The 21,355-nt window shown below is 40.3% G+C and overlaps 1 protein-coding gene across 1 annotated transcript; it reads left to right on the plus strand.

Moving 5' to 3' along the window:
• The first annotated feature begins 2,418 nt into the window (after positions 1–2,418).
• On the plus strand, positions 2,419–21,139 carry LOC128655612 (gastrula zinc finger protein XlCGF17.1-like). The gene is made up of 3 exons (XM_053709203.1): positions 2,419–2,684; positions 3,964–4,077; positions 19,687–21,139. The coding sequence occupies exon 3, from the start codon at positions 19,958–19,960 to the stop codon at positions 21,092–21,094; it is 1,137 nt and encodes a 378-aa protein (XP_053565178.1). The 5' UTR covers positions 2,419–2,684; positions 3,964–4,077; positions 19,687–19,957; the 3' UTR covers positions 21,095–21,139.
• Positions 21,140–21,355: the final 216 nt, after the last annotated feature.

A 21,355-nucleotide genomic window follows, 5' to 3' on the forward strand; every position in this document is an offset into this window, starting at 1 on the left:
GAAGTATGTGCAGCACTGAGGCAGCTAATATTCTGTTACCGCTGGTTACATAAACTTATTATATACAATATGGTGCAGCTCTTCAGTGTGTAGCTGGGGGCAGAAGTATGTGCGGCGCTGGAGGTGCTGCTAATATTGTGATGGTGTCTAGCCGGTACTTCCTGTCACTAGTATCCTGCTTGTCTGTCTGATCTTTCTGGTGCACACAACGCGCTGCTTCCTATTTGACAGTTTTATGTAGTTCTGAGCCGGCCATTCCTCCTTTTTAAATGGCACTAATTCTGACTAATTCTCATACAGTGTTATTAGCTATGCAGCTTCCCGGGTTTACTGCATGCTGACACCTCTATTAGGGTCACCTGCTTAGCCCTGTATTGTGTATATCACAAAATACAACTGTTACGTGTGTACAGATACAAAAGTAAAACAGACACCAAGCTCTTCCTTTAGGTCATTTACTAGAGAGTGTGAGATCAAGGAGTTACAAACAAAATAACTACACTTATCCAAGATGCTGGTTTATTTTTACCCATAGCTGGTTCTTATTAACCTATAAAGGGATATGAAACCCAACATTTTTCTTTTTTAATTCAGAAAATACTAGTTTGAAAAAAGTTTCCAATTTATTTCTATTTTCAAATTTGCTTTGTTACATGATATCCTTTGTTGAAGAGATACCTAGGTAGGTGTCTGGAGCAGGAAATTGTGCTGCCATCTAGTGCTCATGTAAATGGATAACATTCTTGTAAACTGCTGCCATAAAGTGCTCCAGACACAAACGCACGCCTGATTTTTGTGTGTGATACAATTAGCTAAATGATTAGGCTTTCACTAATTGTGTAATAAACTAGAAAGTACAGACTGCTGTTATATAAGTTTATGTTACACCCTGTACTGTGCTCTCAGGTAACTTCCTGCTGTAATTACAGGGCGTCTAGAGGAAAACCCGGGCACTGGGCTATTAAATGTGAAGGAAGAGGATGAGACAGATGACATGAATAGTCATCAGACTGAAATACATTGCTCCCTCCCTGCCAGTGAGTAGTAATATGTGAGAGTCTGCCGAGGCTGTGCACACAGTTACTTACTGATCTCCCTCCCTGCCCGTGAGTAGTAATACGTGAGAGTCTGCCGGGGCTGTGCACACAGTTACTTACTGCTCTCCCTCCCTGCCGGTGAGTAGTAATACGTGAGAGTCTGCCGGGGCTGTGCACACAGTTACTTACTGCTCTCCCTCCCTGCCGGTGAGTAGTAATACGTGAGAGTCTGCCGGGGCTGTGCACACAGTTACTTACTGCTCTCCCTCCCTGCCGGTGAGTAGTAATACTTGAGAGTCTGCCGGGGCTGTACACACAGTTACTTACTGCTCTCCCTCCCTGACGGTGAGTAGTAATACGTGAGAGTCTGCTGGGGCTGTGCACACAGTTACTTACTGCTCTCCCTCCCTGCCGGTGAGTAGTAATACGTGAGAGTCTGCCGGGGCTGTGCACACAGTTACTTACTGCTCTCCCTCCCTGCCGGTGAGTAGTAATACGTGAGAGTCTGCCGGGGCTGTGCACACAGTTACTTACTGCTCTCCCTCCCTGCGGGTGAGTAGTAATAAGTGAGAGTCTGCCGGGGCTGTGCACACAGTTACTTACTGCTCTCCCTCCCTGCGGGTGAGTAGTAATACGTGAGAGTCTGCCGGGGCTGTGCACACAGTTACTTACTGCTCTCCCTCCCTGCCGGTGAGTAGTAATACGTGAGAGTCTGCCGGGGCTGTGCACACAGTTACTTACTGCTCTCCCTCCCTGCCGGTGAGTAGTAATACGTGAGAGTCTGCCTGGGCTGTGCACACAGTTACTTACTGCTCTGCCTCCCTGCCGGCGAGTAGTAATACGTGAGAGTCTGCCGGGGCTGTGCACTCAGTTACCTACTGCTCTCCCTCCCTGCCGGTGAGTAGTAATACGTGAAAGTCTGCCGGGGCTGTGCACACAGTTACTTACTGCTCTCCCTCCCTGCCGGTGAGTAGTAATACGTGAGAGTCTGCCGGGGCTGTGCACACAGTTACTTACTGCTCTCCCTCCCTGCCGGTGAGTAGTAATACGTGAGAGTCTGCCGGGGCTGTGCACACAGTTACTTACTGCTCTCCCTCCCTGCCGGTGAGTAGTAATACGTGAGAGTCTGCCGGGGCTGTGCACACAGTTACTTACTGCTCTCCCTCCCTGCCGGTGAGTAGTAATACGTGAGAGTCTGCCGGGGCTGTGCACACAGTTACTTACTGCTCTCCCTCCCTGCCGGTGAGTAGTAATACGTGAGAGTCTGCCGGGGCTGTGCACACAGTTACTTACTGCTCTCCCTTGTAGTTTTCTGTCTGTAGATAACACAATGAGATAACACAATGAGTTTAACCCTTGTTTAGTTCATGTTGTAGTTTTATACTGGAATATAGAGGCTCACGGTAAAAAAAAGGATGAGAGGGAAAAGGAGAATGTTTGAATTTGGTGTTATTGTCTGTGTGGGAAATAAACTATTTTATAGTAAAGTTAAAAAAAACTAGATCATGTGATATAAAAACGGAATCTGCTTTATTTGTACAGATGAAGATAACGCTGATATAGTTAAAGTTGAGATAACAGAAGATCTGTGTGTGAGGCATCAGCTGGAAGCACCAGATGAGGAAACCAGTGACAGCTTTAGCCCAGGTGAGTGTGCACTTGTGGTGTGTCTGAGGGACACAAGGGAGTGTGCACGTGTGTTGTATCTGATGGACACAGGTTACAGGTAAGTGTGCTTTTGTGGTGTGTCTGAGGGACACAGGATACAGGCGAGTGTGCACATGTGTTGTGTCTGAGGGATATAGGTTACAGGTGAGTGTGCACTTGTGGTGTGTCTGATGGACACAAGGGAGTGTGCACGTGTGTTGTATCTGATGGACACAGGTTACAGGTAAGTGTGCTTTTGTGGTGTGTCTGAGGGACACAGGATACCGGTGAGTGTGCACGTGTGTTGTGTCTGAGGGATATGGGTTACAGATGAGTGTGCATGTGTGTTGTGTCTCAAAGACACAGGCTACAGGTGAATGTGCACATATGTTGTGTCTTAGGGATAAAGGTTACAGGTGAGTGGGCATGTGTATTGTGTCTCCAGGAAAGCGGAAACGCGTCAGATGCCGTAGATCGAGTTCTACTATCCCACACTCCTCTGTGTATGTCCATAAATTTGTAAGTTTTTTACGCTTTACTAATACATTTTTGAAGTGTTTACTTGTTAACTAGTGCGGTCTTTAAATTGTTGCCATTTTCTTGCTCACTCGCTTTGGAACTCTTTTTCTATTATTATTGTTTCACCACTTAGCTCTGTTGTGAGCATTTGGCATATGCCTGCAGCTGAGGGAACACCAGCTGCCTTTCTGCATGTGAGTGATTGTTCATTATTACCTTTAGAAGTCTCACTGAGATGTGTTTTGTGTCTCTGGGACACAGCTTTACAGGTGAGTGTGCATGTGTCTGATGGATAAAGGTAGCATGGGTGTTGTGTGTGTTACAGGTGAGTGTGCATGTGCCTGAGGGATGAAGGTAGCATGGGTGTTGTGTGTGTGTTACAGGTAAGTGTGCATGTGTCTGAGGGATGAAGGTAGCATGGGTGTTGTGCATGTGTCTGAGGGATGAAGGTAGCATGGGTGTTGTGCGTGTGTGTTACAGGTGAGTGTGCATGTGTCTGAGGGATGAAGGTAGCATGGGTGTTGTGATTGTACACAAGGTGGTTGTACATGTATGTTGTGGGTTACAGGTGACTGTGCGCATATATTGTGTGTGAGTTCCATAGTAAGTGTGATAATCTACTAAATAATTCTCTTCTGTGCACATAGTAATTTTTGGGTCATCTCATGATTTTTTGTTATATATAATAAGAGAGAAATTGATACATCCCATGAGTACTACTAACAACTTGCACATATGCATGTGTATTCTTACTGTACAGGCCGTATGGATGTGACACCTTCAGATGGCTCAGCAGTTGAGTACAGAGGAGAACCGTATGTGTGTGATCAAGTGAAGACTGAGGAGGATGAAGTTCCTATAAATATGGCTACAGGTGATTTGTACTAATTAACACATTACCCTCAAATATCCGCCGGATCTTGCCACTGGCCTGCAGTCCTAGCACAGCTTCGCCAGCGAAGTTGCGCCAGTTAAACCCAGAACGACCACAGATGTACAGGGTACGTCTGTCATAAAGGGGTTAAGTAAAAGGAATATTCTGTGATGCTGTCATTTTGTCTCATGTAAATAACAGTTATATTTTCTCAGATGGTTACACAGCAGACACAGGTCAGTGAGCAGCTCATGTATGAATAACTAAGGGCTAGATTACAAATGAAACACAAAAATATAATTACTACTGAGTGCTAAAGCCACTCCAGTTATATCTATAGTGCTTCTATTCTTGTACTCGTATTACAAGTTAAAAGTAAAATGTTATCAGAAGAGTCAAAGACTTAGGTGCGTTAATATCTGGAGGTCGTTTATTGTGACCTCGCTGAGTCCCTTTCTGCATAGACTTCTGTATATTTATACACATATAAATAAATCACATACATATACACCTTTGTGCACCAGATCATAAACCATATCCCTTTAAATCACTATTAGAACATTTATTTTAATAATAAACCTTGTTTTTGTATTAAATATGTATAATTATGAGTGAAATACTTTATTTTAATATATTATATATGTGTTTTATTGCGCATATATTCAGGCGTTAAAAGGACAGTAAAGTCAAAATTAAACTTTTGTGCTTCAGATAGAGGATACAGTTTTAAACAACTTTCCAATTTATTTCTATTTAATTTTCTGTGTTTTCTTGGTATCCTTAGTTGAATAGCATACCTAGCTGATGTTTGGTGTCTGCACATAAATGCTTCTTGTCATTGGCTCAGCAGATGTGTACAGCTAGCTCCCAGTAATTCTTTGCTTCTCCTTCAACAAAAGATAACATTTGCTTCATTCTCTTGGTAACAGAAGTACATTGTAAAGTTGTATAAAATGACTCTCTCTCTGAATCATGAAATAATTTTTTTTTGTTTGTTTTTTACATTTTACTTCAGGTCTCTAAAAGCACTAAGTTTCCAGTGCTATTTTGTAATGTGCTCGAGTGTAACACTTATGTCGCCAATGTAATATGAGCGTTAGTAGCAAATTCTGCGCTCTTCCTTCAAAGTATAGGGTGCGCTAAATAAATGTCAGCCTCGTTAAAGGGAGATGAAACCCTTAATTTTTCTTTCATGATTCAGAGATAGAATGAGGAGCAGAACCGTTAACGTTACCCTTAGTGTGACCTTGTGCACAATCATCATCAGAGACATGAAGCTTCAGATTAGTTTACGCCATACAAGGCCAATGATAAAAAAAACAAAGCAAAAATATAATATTAGCATGATTTAAATCACAGCTTGACTAAATGAAAAATGATCCAAAATGGCCTAGGATTTCTATTTTATACTGCTGAACTATTTTATACCTATTATACTTCCTACCTATATACAAGGACAAGGGGACAAAACACAACAACGAAACAAAAAAAAAAAAAGGGGGGTGGAGGGGAAATGGAGGGATGAAGTCCTTAGCTACCAAATACCCAGTAGTACCAGCTCTGAATTCTGGAAAGGGAATATTATATAATCAATCTCCGTGGTCGGGAGTGACTTTATAAATGCTGCCCACTTGTTAAAAAATTTTCTAATATCAAGTTCATTAGCTATATCGGTGTCTCGTTGTTCTAATATGCATTGTTTCGTAAGATAATTTTTAATCTCTGAGATACTTGGGGTCTCTCTTGTTTTCCATTTTTTGAAAATTAAATGCCTGGCTGCCCGAATAGATAAAATTATCAGTTTTCCACTAATATGCTGTACCTCGTGTTTTTTTAGGCAGAAAAGGACTTGGGTTAATGATAGTGCCAGAGGAGAGATCTTAAGTGATTAATTCAGCCAGAATTCTAGTTTATACCAGAATTGTCTGATCCTTGGACAATTCCATATCATATGTAAAAGATCTGCGGCTATGAAAGAGCATTTAGGACATTTATTGAAATTTGGGTTTCGAAACTTAAAGCCTTTTTCAGGGGTGAAATAAAATTTATGCAAGAGTTTGAGATGTGCTTCTCTCCAGGTAGCTGAAAGCGTGGTCTGTGACACTTTATGAATGGATGCTTGTATAAATTTAGAATCTATATTATTCTGTGGTAGCATCAGATTCCATTCTTGAGTGGTTTTTCAAGGATAGGAGTTCCCTTGCTAACTCTCAGAATATGAAAACAAGGAGTAATAGACATAAACCCTTTCTCGACCAATAAAAACCAGCTTTCCAAATTACCCAAGGCCCAGTGCCAGTTTACCTCCTTCGTTAATTCTAAGGCGAAATGTCTTGCCTGTAGGTATGCAAAGAACTCTTTATTGGTGAGATTGAACTCATTTTTAAGCTCCTCGAATGTTTTGACACATTTTTTCTCTTGGTCGATTAAATGCATAATCCTATCCAGTCCTAGTGAGTGCCACCTTTTGAAGACAGTCAAATTTATGCCAGCTTGAAATTTTGGGTTTCCAGTAAGAGGTAAGTATTGGGAGACCCTACAATTTATAGATAGGAGATTTCCTATCTTACACCAAGCCTTTAATGGGTTAAAGAAGGTTTTAAGTTTCTTGATGTTAACTGGGATATCTTTTGGCTCACAATGAATTAGTGCTCATGGAAGAAATGGATCACATATGCTTCCCTCGAGTGCATTGTTTAGAACATAATCATTAGAAAAGATCCAATCTGCCACAATGCGTGCCAGAAAAGCAAAATTGTACAAGCGTATATCTGGAAGTGCGAGACCTCCATAATCCTTTGCAAGGGATAGTTTGATCAGTGATATCCTAGGTCTTTTATCCTGCCAGATAAATCTTCTAAGCGTGCTATGAAGTAGACAGATGTTCCTCTCTAATAGTATTATTAATAGTGTTCTGTAAAATATAGAGCAGTTTAGGGAAAAGAACCATCTTTATGTTTAAATCTTTTTTTATTGATAAGAAAAACATTACACATAACAAAAAACTTATTCAAATAGATCAAATCCACTATGGCTTAGCTTGTCCATTATGAGTTGAAGTATACAGCAACATATCTATCCAGAAGCTGTGAGAAGTCTCTTGTTACTGTAATTTTAAAAAGTCATAGTAATCTGAGCAAAAAACTTATATATAAATCAGTATACAAAATAAGAAGAAAATAAATAAGGAAAAAAGACAATAATAAATTTAAATTAGAATATTCATTGAATGGATGCCAGAGAGTGGTCCGTCAACTGTGCATTTTCATGATGCCCAAAGAAGTCCAGGTTTCCCTATATCTGCCTACTCTTCATCTCACTTTCCCCTTCACCTCTTGTCGCTGTCTTACAAACCTAACTGGGGTAATCAAAACCACCCCTATAGTTCCAATAGAACCAAATTTCGTCATTCTTGATTTTAGTACCTAGCGACCATGAAGCGTGATACATACATATTGTATGTGTGTTGGATCTTGCATTTAATTTCCTGCCATGTCGGTGTGCCTACCTTCCAATGTTTCGCTATGCATGTCCTCACCACTGTGCACAGTATCCTGATAAATGTGTTTATTGGTCTGTTGTACTTTTGGATTCGTTCGTGGAGTAGTGCTTGTGCCATGCTGAGTTGCACCTGTTCATCTAATAGATAGCTAATCAGATTAAAAAGGGATTTCCATATAACTTGAACTCCTATATACTCCCATATCATATGGCGGTATGTACCTAATTCTCCGCATTCTCTATAGCATAATCCCGAATTAGCTTTTGACGTGTGAGGTTCTAAGTGGTGTCAGGTACCATCTGAATATTGTTTTCAGTGTATTCTCTCTAAGGTCTGCACTCAACAACCCTCTAGTAGCTGCTCCAAAAGTCTCGTTCCATTCGTCAGATTCTAAGGTCATGTCTAAGTCAGTTTCCCACCTAAGCATGAGTGTGGTTTTAGTTTTGGTCGTAGGTGTTTGAATGTCTAGATATATTCTGGAAATGGAGTGTTTTGGTCTCGTTGGGGAGCCGCATATATCCCCCAAGATAGATCTACCTCTAGTTGGTGTTGTCTGGAGAAATGCTTGTATGGATGAAGATATCTGAAGGTATAAAAACCAGTGTACCGCAATTGGGGACACTTTGTCTCTTATTTGGGTGTAGGTCATTATTTTGTTCTGTATTAGTAGGTCTGCCACTCGGTATAGTCCTTTGTTTTCCCATTTATTGATTTATTTCTGTGGATCCCCGTGTAGTAGGTATCTAATTGCAGTAGTGATCCCATAGGGCACATCCCTTTTTTGTGTGCTAATTCTGCCCAAATATATTGTGTTGTCTCGCTTGTTATAGGGTGAAGTTGCCTTGCCTCTTGTGTGATAGTCTTATGTTCCCATAGAATGGCATCTGTTTTGTCCCATCTTCCCATATCTGACTCTAATTGTATCCAAAGAGCTTCCTCTTTGTTTCTGAGTATTAACGTGTCCAGTGCCAGTCTAGCCGCTTTGTAGTAATCGATTAGATTAGGAATTCCCAACCCTCCGAGGGTCTTATGCCGAGTCATAATTTTCCCCGCTATTCTGGCGATTTTCTTACCCCGTATGAAAGCTAATATTTCGGATTGGATTTTATCGATATCGGGGTATATAATGCGTATGGGTAGGGCTCTAAAGAGGTAAAGCAATCAGGGTAGTATAGAAAAGAAAAGAACCATCTTTAATAGTGCAATTCGTCCAGAAATAGAGAGCGGTAGATTTTGCCAGCTCTTAAGTTTCTCCCTAAAATTTGTTAAGACTGGGGGTATATTAAGTTTGAGAAGCAAGAGGATGAGCTGAATCAAAAGAGTAAAAAACTGTAAAAATTTATTAGGAAGTCCATGGGTTAGTACATACAAAGTAGGTCACAGTCAGGGACGCCTGACGCGTTTCGCGCATGCGTAGATGCGCTTCTTCGGAGGCTAGTTAGAATCTCATAGTGACAGCTTTTTAAACATTTGGCGCACCAATCCAAGGACAGCTTGAGTTAAAACCAATCAGTGTGTCTCCATTGAACAAGCAAATAAAATAAGAAGTCTGATGTTTATTGCAACAATCATTGCTCAATAGAAAAAATGTAATATTCAGTGGGTGCACACTGCGGTACTCAAGCTGCGCAAGAAACAAACATAATAATAGAAGTATATCATGAAGCACATCTGTATGGAATCTAAGCAAGAGATAATTCATAAAGAGCATCTGTTCTTATTTCTTGGTAGATGTCAAATAGATGACAATCCGATGTAGCAATAAAGGGGTGATCTATCTTATCCAGTGTACATGCCAAAAGCAGTATTTAGGTGAAACGTCACGTACCTACGTACAAGAATTTGAGAACATCTAAACTTAATTGAAAAAGGAGATCAAGAAACAAGATTGTACGAACACTTTAGGAGTGTACATAATAATAACATTAAGGATCTCAGTTATTGGGGCATATGTAAGGTTAAAAAAACCATGGTGGGGAGGCGATTTTGACAAAGTCTTATTATTAAAAGAAGCACAAATGATTTATGATATGGGCACCCTATTTCCACTTGGCCTTAACTCTGAACTGGACCTAAACCCCTTTATTTTGGATTAATATATAATAGTATAGCCTGGCTACATGGCTAGTCTAAATTCATGGTACACAGTAACATTATCGATTTACACTATTTTAGTGGCTAATTTATGAACTGTCTACTATGTATGACAGTATAGTTATGTACAGGGACCCGTCATGGATAATACTATGTAATCTAAAGAAGGCTCCTTGAATGTATGATTAGTAAACTTTATTGCACTGTTGTCAGAAATATATATACAGGTGGCCCTCGGTTTACGCCGGTTCAATTTGCGCCATTTCAGAATAACAACCTTTTTTTTCAGTCATGTGACTGCTATTGAAAAGCTTTTGGAAAGCAATGCACTAATTAAAATAGCCAGTAGGTGGAGCTGTCTGCTTGTTTTGCAGCAAAGTTATGCAACTTAACAGCCTTAAATTGATCTGTGTACACAGATCAGACCAGATCTATCGAGCAAAATTTAGCAGGCACTTCCCTATTATCTTCCTGTCCAGCAGCTTCAGGTGAGTGTGCCTAACTGCTTATTAATCACTGCAGATTGAAATGCATAGAATAGGTGCAGACCCAATATTATCTAACATGCTAACAATTCAGAGAACTGCTTGCAGATAAATGCAAGTAAAAAAACGTTTTTGTTCATTAAACTTAGTTTGATGATGATACAATCTATATTATTAGGTTTATAATGCTGTTTAGCATTTAAAGTCTTAATTTCAAAGCTTTAAAAATAATGTATTAGGTGTTACTTATGACAATTTTGGGAGGGGCCTGGAACCTAACTCCCTCACTTCCCATTGACTTACATATAAACTGGGTTTCAATTTACAACGGTTTCAATTTACAACCATTCATCCTGGAACCTAACCCCCGGCGTAAACTGAGGGCTACCTGTATATAGAATATGATAATTCAAGTATTTGATACAGAATATGGCACTTGATTTAGCTGTATTTGTTCAACACTATTTAAACAATGGTTACCCTGAATATGCCTTAATACATGCAAATAATATTCATTTTAGCCTAACATGTTATTAGAATATAGATTCCATACATTTGATTTCACATTTATTTGTTTATAGTAAGTGAGGCGAGATTGGTTTAGTCACATCTCTCCCCTTTTCCAAACAGACTAACAGGGTATCTGACCTCCTGCCGGTCAGTGCCCTGGTTAGTCCAGCAACCCACCCATAAAACACAATTAGTAGTACAGCCCACCCACAATAAATGGTTACTACACCTGAGTACGGGGAAAACTTGTCCATGTCCAGGTGCCTCACCACAGCTGTGTGGGGGACTGGTACGCTGAATTGGTGGGTTGCGAGGTGGGCAGAGACCAGCTGTACTCTGCCCGGGTGCCAGCACTACCATGGAAGTAGCCTGGTGGGAGCCTGGTTGCTGGAGGGGCAGACCGACTGTCTCCCCTTTGGATACATAGCTGTGCTGCTGGAGGGGGAGACCAATCGTCTCCCCTTTGGCTAAACAGCCGTGTTGCTGGGGGACAGGACCAACTGTCCCTACCCCTTGTAACGCAGCCTGCCGCTGGGGAATGGAGTCTGGGCTCCCAATTCCCTGTATATCACTCTGCTGCTGGGGGACAGGACCAACTGTCTCTGCCCCCTGTAACTCAGCCTGCCGCTGGGGAATGGAGTCTGGATCTGGGTCTTTCACCTTGCTGTCCTGCTGAGCCTTCCCAATAGAGTGGAAAAGATCTCGGTAGTCCTGCTCCAGTTCCCACTCCAGGGCTGCTAAGTGAGCCAGGTCTGGCTCTACTTCATGGTGGTCAGCCCAGTCATGCCTAGCCTCCCTCTCATAGAAAATGTCCTGAAGTCTGGTCTGCGCAGGGCTCCCAAAGTCAGGCTCTGCAAAGGACTCCCATAACAAGCCAGGACCATCAAACTCCTCTCCCTATGGTTTGTCATGCTCAGCTGTCCAGGGTATATACTGTGCCATATACCACCAGAGCGCCTGGTAGGCATGTCAGTTTGCTGGGACAAACCATCTGTATTCCCGTTATGAGAGAGAATTCCTGTCCATACAAACAAGGGTTCAAATTCCTCAGTGCCCAGACCAGGGCCAAACAGTCCTGCGAAATCCCATCAGCTTCTTTACGAGTTTTCTGTACCTGCTCTTTATAGGTATCCACAATCCCTTCATACTGACATAGGGTGCCCTTGAGTTGCTGCACCTCACTATGAGCCAGCGTCAGCTTCTCCTCAAGTGTCGCTAAGTTTGTCTTTAATGTTTCATGTCCCACTCTCAAGCTGGTGTTTTCTGCAGTCTGTCGGTGCAGCTTGTCTAGCAGAGATTCACGTTCTAAACGTGCTTTTTCCTCTGCGCTCCTCTTCTCCTTCATCAGCGCATTGTAACGGGACCTCCACATATCAATAGCGGATAGAGATTTACTGAGCTCAGCGTCCTGGGGCTTAGCAGCAGGTGGGTCAGTCTCTGCTGCACGGATCTGGGCACGGGTAGTCACAGGGTTAACATCAGCGGGACCCATAGGAGCGTAGGCAGAAACAAGGGGGGCCAAGTCATTTCCAAGAAGAACATCAGCAGGTAAGTCCTTCTTGACCCCCACATTCACAGGTCTAGCGCCCACTCCCCAATCCAAATGTACCCTGGCAACAGGTAGGCTGAACACATCGCCCCCTGCTACCCTCACAGCCACAGTGTCTCCAGTGTACTGTTTCTCAGACACCAAGTTCTTTTGAAGCAAGGTCATGGTAGCACCAGTATCCCGTAGACCACTGACCTTCTTCCCATTCACTTTAACCAGTTGCCGGTTATTCCGGTGGGCAGCTTGCACAAGGTCTGCCTCATGTAGGATGCTCCAGCATTCTTGCGCCTCTACGTAGCGGGCCGCAGGCTGAGGATTACGTGGGATTCCGCCGGCGGGTCTTCTCCAGGACTGCGCTTGGTTCGCTGCGTTTAGGGGACACTCTGGTCTTTTGTGCCCTAGTTGCTTACATCTAAAGCACCGAATAGGTTGTGAGTAGCACCGCGAATTGAACAGGGCTCTCTGAGGGTAGTTCGTGGCCGGAGGCCGTGTGGTATAGCGGTGCGCCGGGGTTTGGTAACTGGCAGCTGCTGGGGTGACTGGGGGTCTGTACTCCACTCTAGCAGGGGGCTTAGTGGTAGCAGTGTCCAGTTTGCGGGCATCCGTATACTCATCTGCCAAGCGAGCCGCTTCCTGCAGGGTGGAGGGTTTACGGTCCCGAACCCACTCTCTAACTCCTGCGGGTAACTTGTCGAAGCAATGTTCCAACAGGAATAGCTGCAGCACCTCTTCCCCAGATATGGCTTGGCACCCCGCTATCCAGTGAGCTGCTGTGCGGTGCACCTTACATGCCCACTCAAGGTAGGAATCTCCAGCTAATTTAACAGTGTCTCTGAACCGCCTCCGGTATGCCTCCGGTGTAACCGCATACCTGGAGAGCAGAGCCTCTTTTACAGTATTATAATCCCTGACTTCCTCATCTGGAATGGCCCAAAAAGCCTCTCTGGCCTGGCCGGATAATTTTCCAGATAATATCGTGACCCAGTCCTCTGCGGGTACCTTGTGTAGTGCACATTGCCTCTCAAAATCCGCAAGGTACCCATCAATCTCTCCTTCTGTTTCCAGGAAGTTTTTAAAAGCTGCAAAATTTACTTTTCTCTTTTCCATCTTAGTCAGTATTGTAATAATCCCCCTCTTCCTGAGGTTACTGGCTTGTGTAGTTGCTCTTCTGGGCGATAAGGTTCATTCCGTCGCTTGCCACCAATTGTTACGGTACCAACAGGATACCAAGGGTTAATACCAGGGAACAATGTCCTGCATACAGAATCAGCACTTCACAACCTCGATCAGTTTCCCTGCAAACATGAGACCAAGCTCCACATTTCAGGTTTAAAAAAGAATATATTTATTAAAGGCTGAATGCCTAGTATTTATACAGGTTTTGACCCCAGATGGGGGGGTTGAATATAACCCTGGCTTCAGGTTACAGAGGGCATTGGTTAAACAGTAAAGCAAACATATGAACAATGCATCAAACCTCTAAGAATTGTCTATTCACAGGTAAAACAGATTAACATTTTAAGTACTCAGACAATCTGATGTTGGGCAGTCTAGTTAACATAATCACACAAAACCCAAACAGTTTACCTAGACAGACTCCTGAGACACAATCAGATCTTAAACATACATAGAATACATCTTATTACAGAATATAGGAACAGTTCTTATTAGCTATAAAGTCTTTTATGCCCACTTGGCTTATAGAGTCACAATTGCTCCCACAAGGGGCACTCACACCCTGTACCCATCCTGTATTTATGGATACAGGGTGACATAGACATAAGACAGAGTTATGAAAGTACATGGGGTGTCCAGCATATAAAATTCCATATTTCCATGCAGTCTCTGGGTATCCTTAAGCCCATGTACCTCCAGCCCAAAGAATGTTCCATAACAGGCCCTCCAATGTACAGTGGCGAGATTGGTTTCGTCACAGCATATTTTAAGAAAGGATCTCATTTATAAATGGAAGATTGCACAAGATTAAATATAACTATTTTTAAAAACTCTGCACAGAGTAGGGATTCAACAGAAACTACGTCTATCCTTCATTGATTAGCTGCCCAAACCAGGTGATACGGAAACACCAACAACATCAGACAAGGAACTTCAGGGAGAAGCGGGGAATAGGCTAGCTACCATACAGGGCTTTGCAGACACCGGTGCCGAGGCTCATCTGAACGGCTAACATAGTAAGCTACTACGGAGATCCAGGGAGCCGGTCCAGTCTATAAGGTAGGCACATAAAGGGGTGTATAAGCCTGTATGTGTGACGCTAGCAACACCACTGGCAGTTTGGACTAATACACAGTTGTCTTTGAACAAACTTATCTATCACTTGAGCGTTACTGGAGCAATACCATAAATTGGGCAAAGTTTATCCAAACAAAAAAGTGTTAACAATATCATCAAAGAATAGACACATTGTATACAGAACACTAAAGTTGAAAAAGCATTAAGGACTTCCCAAAGTTGTTTGTTCTTCACACCATAGGTGCTTGTTTCCTTATACTATGGATATAAGAATATGCAGTGAGCCTTTTTATGTTTTAATTACATTAAGGTTTTTTATGCAAGTGATATATCTTTGATTTGTATATATGTTTAGGATATGACCAGTCATTTTTTATAATTTATAAAATTCTTGTGAATATTAAACTTTCATATATATGTTTTTGCAATTTAAAGAACCAAATTTTTGCTTTCTTTTTGTTTTTAAATAAGTATTATGGTATATACCACTGCCAATTAGACAGATATATATAGACCGTACCCTTTAGCTGTAAAGTGCACATATACACTTTTAAATCTAGTATCAAATACCTTCTACTTCTTAATAATAGACGTCACTGTGCTTCTTGGCATTGATAAAGCCTTTGATGTTTTCTTGTATCCATCTCCTGACTTGTGCCTGTCCACAACATTATCCCAGAGTTCCTTGATAGTGCCTTGTCACCCATAGTTGATTGTTTGCTTAAGTTGCACTACCAGGGAATGAGAGGCTCCAGGAAAGCTCTTATCATGCTGAGCTAATCAATATGCTCACAGCTGATCACAGTTGAAGGTAAAATTACTTTGTGTTTGCCGTTGAGAAGGTTATTAGCTACACCTGATTGAGTTTAAATATAATTTTAGGAGGGGGTGATCCTTTTTCCAACTCGGTAATTCTGTTTTTGAATTGTCTTTATTTTTGCCTGACGTGTTGGTGTTATATGCTTCACTTGGATGTTATAAGTTGCACTGAGTAATTACAACTGGATAAACAAAAACTGTGTCTGTCTTAATTTCAGGCTGCAAAGCAACAAAATGTGATTATTTTCTAGAGGGGTGATTATTTTCAAAACCCACTGTACATCTGTAAATACATATATACACATAAATAGACATATATATATATATATATATATATATATATATATATATATATATATATATCTTTAGACATGTATATATCTCAATGTTAAAGCTTTTTGTCTTCCTTTTTTTAAAAAAACCTGAGATCTCATATCTTTGAGCCCTTATATCTTTTGTTATGCAATATTTTTTAATCATTTTTTAATAATTTTATTAGATGGTGTTATTATGAGTGTAACTGTACTTTGTTATGTATATTTGGTGTGTTTTGTTACACTTTTTTGTTGTTTTGTGATCTCGTTTACTTTCAACTTGTAATACCAGTACAATTTAACCTGTGCGATACGAACGCAAAAAAACTATCGCTTGCACACAAACGTTTGCACTACACACATAGTCTGGCCCTTGGGCTTTGGTCTGCAGACAACAAAGCTAGCCACAATCATACTTTTAATATAAAGTACATTGTTTTGCAGCTGCAATAAGTTATATCCAATTATGAAAGCTGTAGCATGGTTAGCCTTTAATAGTTAGTATGGTGCATTTCAAGTTTCGAGAATTAGAAAATTCACAGTTTTCAAAGGTAAATTACGTTAAAAATTGGCAAAATATACAATATATTGCAAATTTGTTTCATTACACATTACTAAACGTTTTACATAAAATCTCAATGTGTTTACTGTTCCTTTAACTACTTTTTTCAGGAGTTAAATGAACTTGCTAACCTCTGCATTTTTGTGTTGCATCTTTGTTTTGAAAAAATATGTCAGCCTTGCTGTACTCCATACAGAAAAGACAGTTGTTTATACATTTACAGGTGGATTCTTTCACCACCCCAACATTTTCGGAATCCACCTGGATGCAGCGTAGGCAAACAAAGCATTAAGAAAAAAAAACATGTAACCGCCCGCACAAGATATTAACAAAAAAAACACGCAACCGCCTGCACAAAATAACAGAAAAACCTAACAGACCACACGAAGTATAACAAACACATAAACTGCCAACCCCCACATCGCAAAATAATAAAGTAATTAACACCTAATCCATAAATTAAACAACGCAAATAACATAATTAAACAATTAACCCCTAAACTGCAAACCCCCACATCGCAATAAACCTTAAACCGCCAAACCCCCACATCGCAATAAACCTAATTAACCTTTTAACTCCTATACCACCAACCCCCTACAACGCAAATAACTAATTTCATTACTAAGCCCCCTAACCTAACACCCCCTAAATTAATCCCAATTACATAAAATACTGTTACAATTAAAATAAAAAATTCTAACATTAATTTAAAAATAAAATCTAAGATTAAATTACAAAAAAATTATCTAAAATTACAAAATATAAAAAAGTCTAAAATTACAGAAAAAAATGAACAAAATTATCAAAAATAAAAACAAATCTAATCTAATACCCCTATGAAAATAAAAATCCCCCCCAAAATAAAAACACCCCCTAAACTAAACTACCTATAGCCCTTAAAAGGGCCTTTTGTATGGCATTGCCCTAAGTTAAACAGCTCTTTTACATGAAAAAAATGCTGTCCCCCTAACCCCCTAAAAGTAAAACAACCCCACCCACCAAACCCCCCAAAATAAAAAATCATAACACTAAGAAAACCTAAGCTATCCATTGCCCCTAAAGTGGCATTTGTATGGTGTTACAAACTGCTGTTTGTAACTGGCCCTTTAAATGGAAAATTGCCCTGCTTCCCTGGATTTTGGAGAAGCCTATTTGCCAGCCTCCTTCCACATGACTATGGCCCCTGGAAGATTGTGCCCCTGAGGACATATTGACTTTTGTTGGGTGTGTGTGGCCCTTTAAGAACCGTCTGGGGACATATTGTGACTTTGGTGAACAATGCCCCTTTAAGACTATGTCCCCAGACCTGTGAAATGACTTGTCCCTGGCTTTCTCCCACTTGGTTCAGTTTCATTGTGTGCCATTAAGCACTATGTGTCAGACCCTTCGGTCAGAACTACAGAGATAACTTTGTTCAGCTTCAAGAAGCATTCTAAATACAAGTTTGCTGGGATCAGCTCTAATTAAGTTTAGTGATAAACTTTCCCATTGTCTAATCAGACTTCTAGTATTGATAAGGTGGACTGCATTGTTTTATTGTGTGTAATGTTATCTGCTGAAGTAAATGTTGTGGCCTGTCAAAGGGAGTGTCTCTCTATCTAATATCAAATGTGTGATGGGGGATTTTATGCCTCCCCCTGAGAGTGTCCTGTTTGCATGTAACCTCAATAAAAAGGAGGCTGTGTGATCCAGCACATCAGACCTATTTTTGACCCTCTAACTTGCAGCTTTGACTCATGTTTGTAGGGGACAGCTTATAATCACTACAGGGATTGCTATGTTTTTCATACTCCCTTAGCTACAGGGATTGCTACAGAAGGAAGAGGTTCGCCTACTGGAGCCTGGTCGTAGGTCCAGGGCGCAGAGCAGACGGCGAGATACCAGCCCAGCAGCGGTGGTTCATATAGTCTGCATTACTGATGGTGGCTACGCAGTAGTTATAGTGTCCACGGTGCTGCTGCTCCTTTGGTGAGCGCTAGGAGCATCCTTTTCTACGGTCCAACTTCCAGCCAGCCTGGAGGCAACCATAACATATGAGCATTACCCTTAAAAGGCAATCAGCTTTTTTACAGCCCAAAAATCCCTAATCTAAAAAAACCAACTAACACTAAACTACCAATAGCCCTTAAAATGGCCTTTGTACCAATTACCCCCTAACAGTAAAACCCACCCAACCAACCCCCCAAAATAAAAAACTAAGTCTAAAAAATCTAAGCTACCCATTGCCCCTAAATGGTCATTTGTATGAGCAATCAGCTCTTTAGTGCCCATTAAAAATGAAAAAAAAAACTAATCTAAAAAAAACACACAAAAAAAAACAAAAAAAACCTAAGTCTAACCACAAAATAGGTACTCACAGTTCCTGAAGTCCGGCGGTGAAGGTCTTCTTCCAGGCGGCTCCATCATCTTCTTTCTTCAATTGGAGCAAAGGCGGCACGGAGGTGTGGAGTGGTCTTCCCCGATGCATGGATCCGGAGCAGCAGTCCTCAGCGGCGTGGAGGCTCCTCTTCATGCAGTCGTCTGCTGCACACTGAAGATTGAATAAAAGGTACCCCATTTATATTGGGGTACCTTGCATTCCTATTGGCTGAAATTTTGAAATCAGCCAATTGGATGAGAGCTACTGAAATCTTATTGGCTGATTTGAACATCCAATATGATTTCAGTAGCTGTAATCCTATTGGCTGATTTCAACATTTTAGCCAATAGGAATGCATGGTACTCCAATTCGCATGCGGTACCTTCCATTCAATTTTTAGTGTACAACGGAGATCGTATGAAGAAGAGCCTCCATGCCGATGAGGACCACTGCTCTGGATCGCACATTGGGGAAATACCGATCCGCAACGCCTTTTCTACGGGTGAAGATATAAGATGATGGAGCCACCTGGAAGAAGACCGTCGCCTCCAGACTTCAGGAACTGTAAGTACCTATTTCAGTTTTATTTTTTTGGGTGTATTTTATTTTTTAGATTAGGGCTTTTTTTATTTTTTAATTGGCACTAAAGAGCTGATTGCCCTTTTAAAGGCAATGCCCATACAAATGCTCCTTTAGGGGCAATGGGTAGCTTAGGTATTTTTAGACTTATTTTTTTTATTTTGGGGAATTGGTTGGGTGGGGGGTTTACTGTTAGGGGGTAATTGTTAATTTTTTTTAGCTAAAAGAGCTGTTTAACGTATCCACCAATTAGCAAGCACTACCTAGGCTCTGAACCAAAAATGGGCTGGCTCCTAAGCTTGCATTCTTGCTTTTCAAATAAAGATACCAAGAGAACAAAGAAAAATTGATAATAGAAGTAATTTAGAAAGGTGCCTAAAATTGCACGCTCTATCTGAATCATAAAAAAATAAATATGGGTTTATTATCCCGTTAAGCCTTAGCATGGAGGCTGGGAAATGGTCTAGGTGTCATAACCTGTCTTTTACCCTTGTGGCAGATACTTATTCAGAACAGTTCAAATGTTTTTAGAATAATTATGCTAGTAATAAATAACATTACTCTCATATTTCTTATTAACAGATGAACTCACAAACTGCTGTTATCCTTGTCATGGTCAGAGTGCAGATGCTTCTTCCAGTCTTCTTCAAAAACAAAGAAACCACATAGGAAATTTATGTTCTGAATGTGGGAAATGCTTCACAGATAAATCATTTCTTTTTGACCATCTGAAATCTCATGCAGGAAATAAAGCATTTCCATGTTCTGACTGTGGGACATGTTTTACTCAAAATTCAGATCTTATTCATCATCAGAAAATTCATACAGGAGAGAAAGCATTTTCATGTTTTGAATGTGGAAAAGTTTTACTTGGAAATCATATCTTATTAGGCATCACAAAGTTCACACAGGAGAAAAAGCATTTTCATGTTCTGAATGTGGGAAATGTTTTCCTCAGAAATCTTCTCTGATTACACATCAGAAAATTCATACAGGAGAGAAATCATTTTCATGTTCTGAATGTGGGAAATGTTTTACTCAGAAATCATCTCTTATTACACATCAGAAAATTCATACAGGAGAGAAAGCATTTTCATGTTCTGAATGTGGGAAATGTTTTACTTTGAAATCATTACTTATTAGGCATCACAAAGTTCACACAGGAGAAAAAGCATTTTCATGTTCTGAATGTGGGAAATGTTTTACTCAGAAATTATCTCTTATTACACATCAGAAAATTCATACAGGAAAGAAAGCATTTTCATGTTCTGAATGTGGTAAATGTTTTACTTTGAAATCATATCTTATTGGGCATCACAAAGTTCACACAGGAGAAAAAGCATTTTCATGTTCTGACTGTGGGAAATGTTTTCCTCAGAAATCCTCTCTTATTACACATCAGAAAATTCATACAGGAGAGAAAGCATTTTCATGTCCTGAATGTGGGAAATGTTTTACTCAGAAATCATCTCTTATTACACATCAGAAAATTCATACAGGAGAGAAAGCATTTTCATGTTCTGACTGTGAGAAATGTTTTACTCTAAAATCATGTCTTATTACACATCAGAAAATTCATACAGGAGAGAGAGAATTTTCATGTTCTGACTGTGGGAAATGTTTTACTCAGAAATCCAATCTTATTGAACATCAGAAAATTCATACAGGAGAGAAAGCATTTTCATGTTCTGTCTGTGGGAAACGTTTTACTCGGAAATCATATCTTATTATGCATCACAAAATTCACACAGGAGAAAAGGCATTTTCATGTTCTGACTGTGGGAAATGTTTTACTCAGAAATCATGTCTTAATAGGCATCACAAAATTCACACTGAGAAAAAGGAATTTTCATGTTCTGACTTTGGGAAATATTTTTTTTGGAAATCAAATCTTATTGATTATCTGAAAATTCATACAGGAGAGAAAGAACTTTCATGTTTTGGCTGTGGAAAATGTTTTACCAGAAAATCAACTCTTATTGATCATTAAAAAATCAATAAAGGAAAGAAAGCATTTTCATGTTATATATATAAATATTTTTTTATTGAGATGATATATGTATGAAAGAAGTTTTGATTTCGGAACATAGTCTTCGAATGACTTACAATACAAACAATTCATAAAATGAACATATAAACATGTTGCCATGTCATATATCAGTGCAGATGGATGATCAAAGTTCAATGGCAGAATGTAAGAAAATATATAAATGAGAGAAAGGATTTTTATGTTATGAATGTGATAAATACA

The sequence above is a fragment of the Bombina bombina genome, chromosome 4 (genome assembly GCF_027579735.1).
Source record: "Bombina bombina isolate aBomBom1 chromosome 4, aBomBom1.pri, whole genome shotgun sequence".
Taxonomy (NCBI): Eukaryota; Metazoa; Chordata; class Amphibia; order Anura; family Bombinatoridae; genus Bombina; species Bombina bombina.

Coding starts and splice junctions, on each gene's coding strand:
- LOC128655612 (XM_053709203.1), top strand. CDS start 19,958: ATGTGGAAAAGTTTTACTTGGAAATCATATCTTATTAGGCATCACAAA.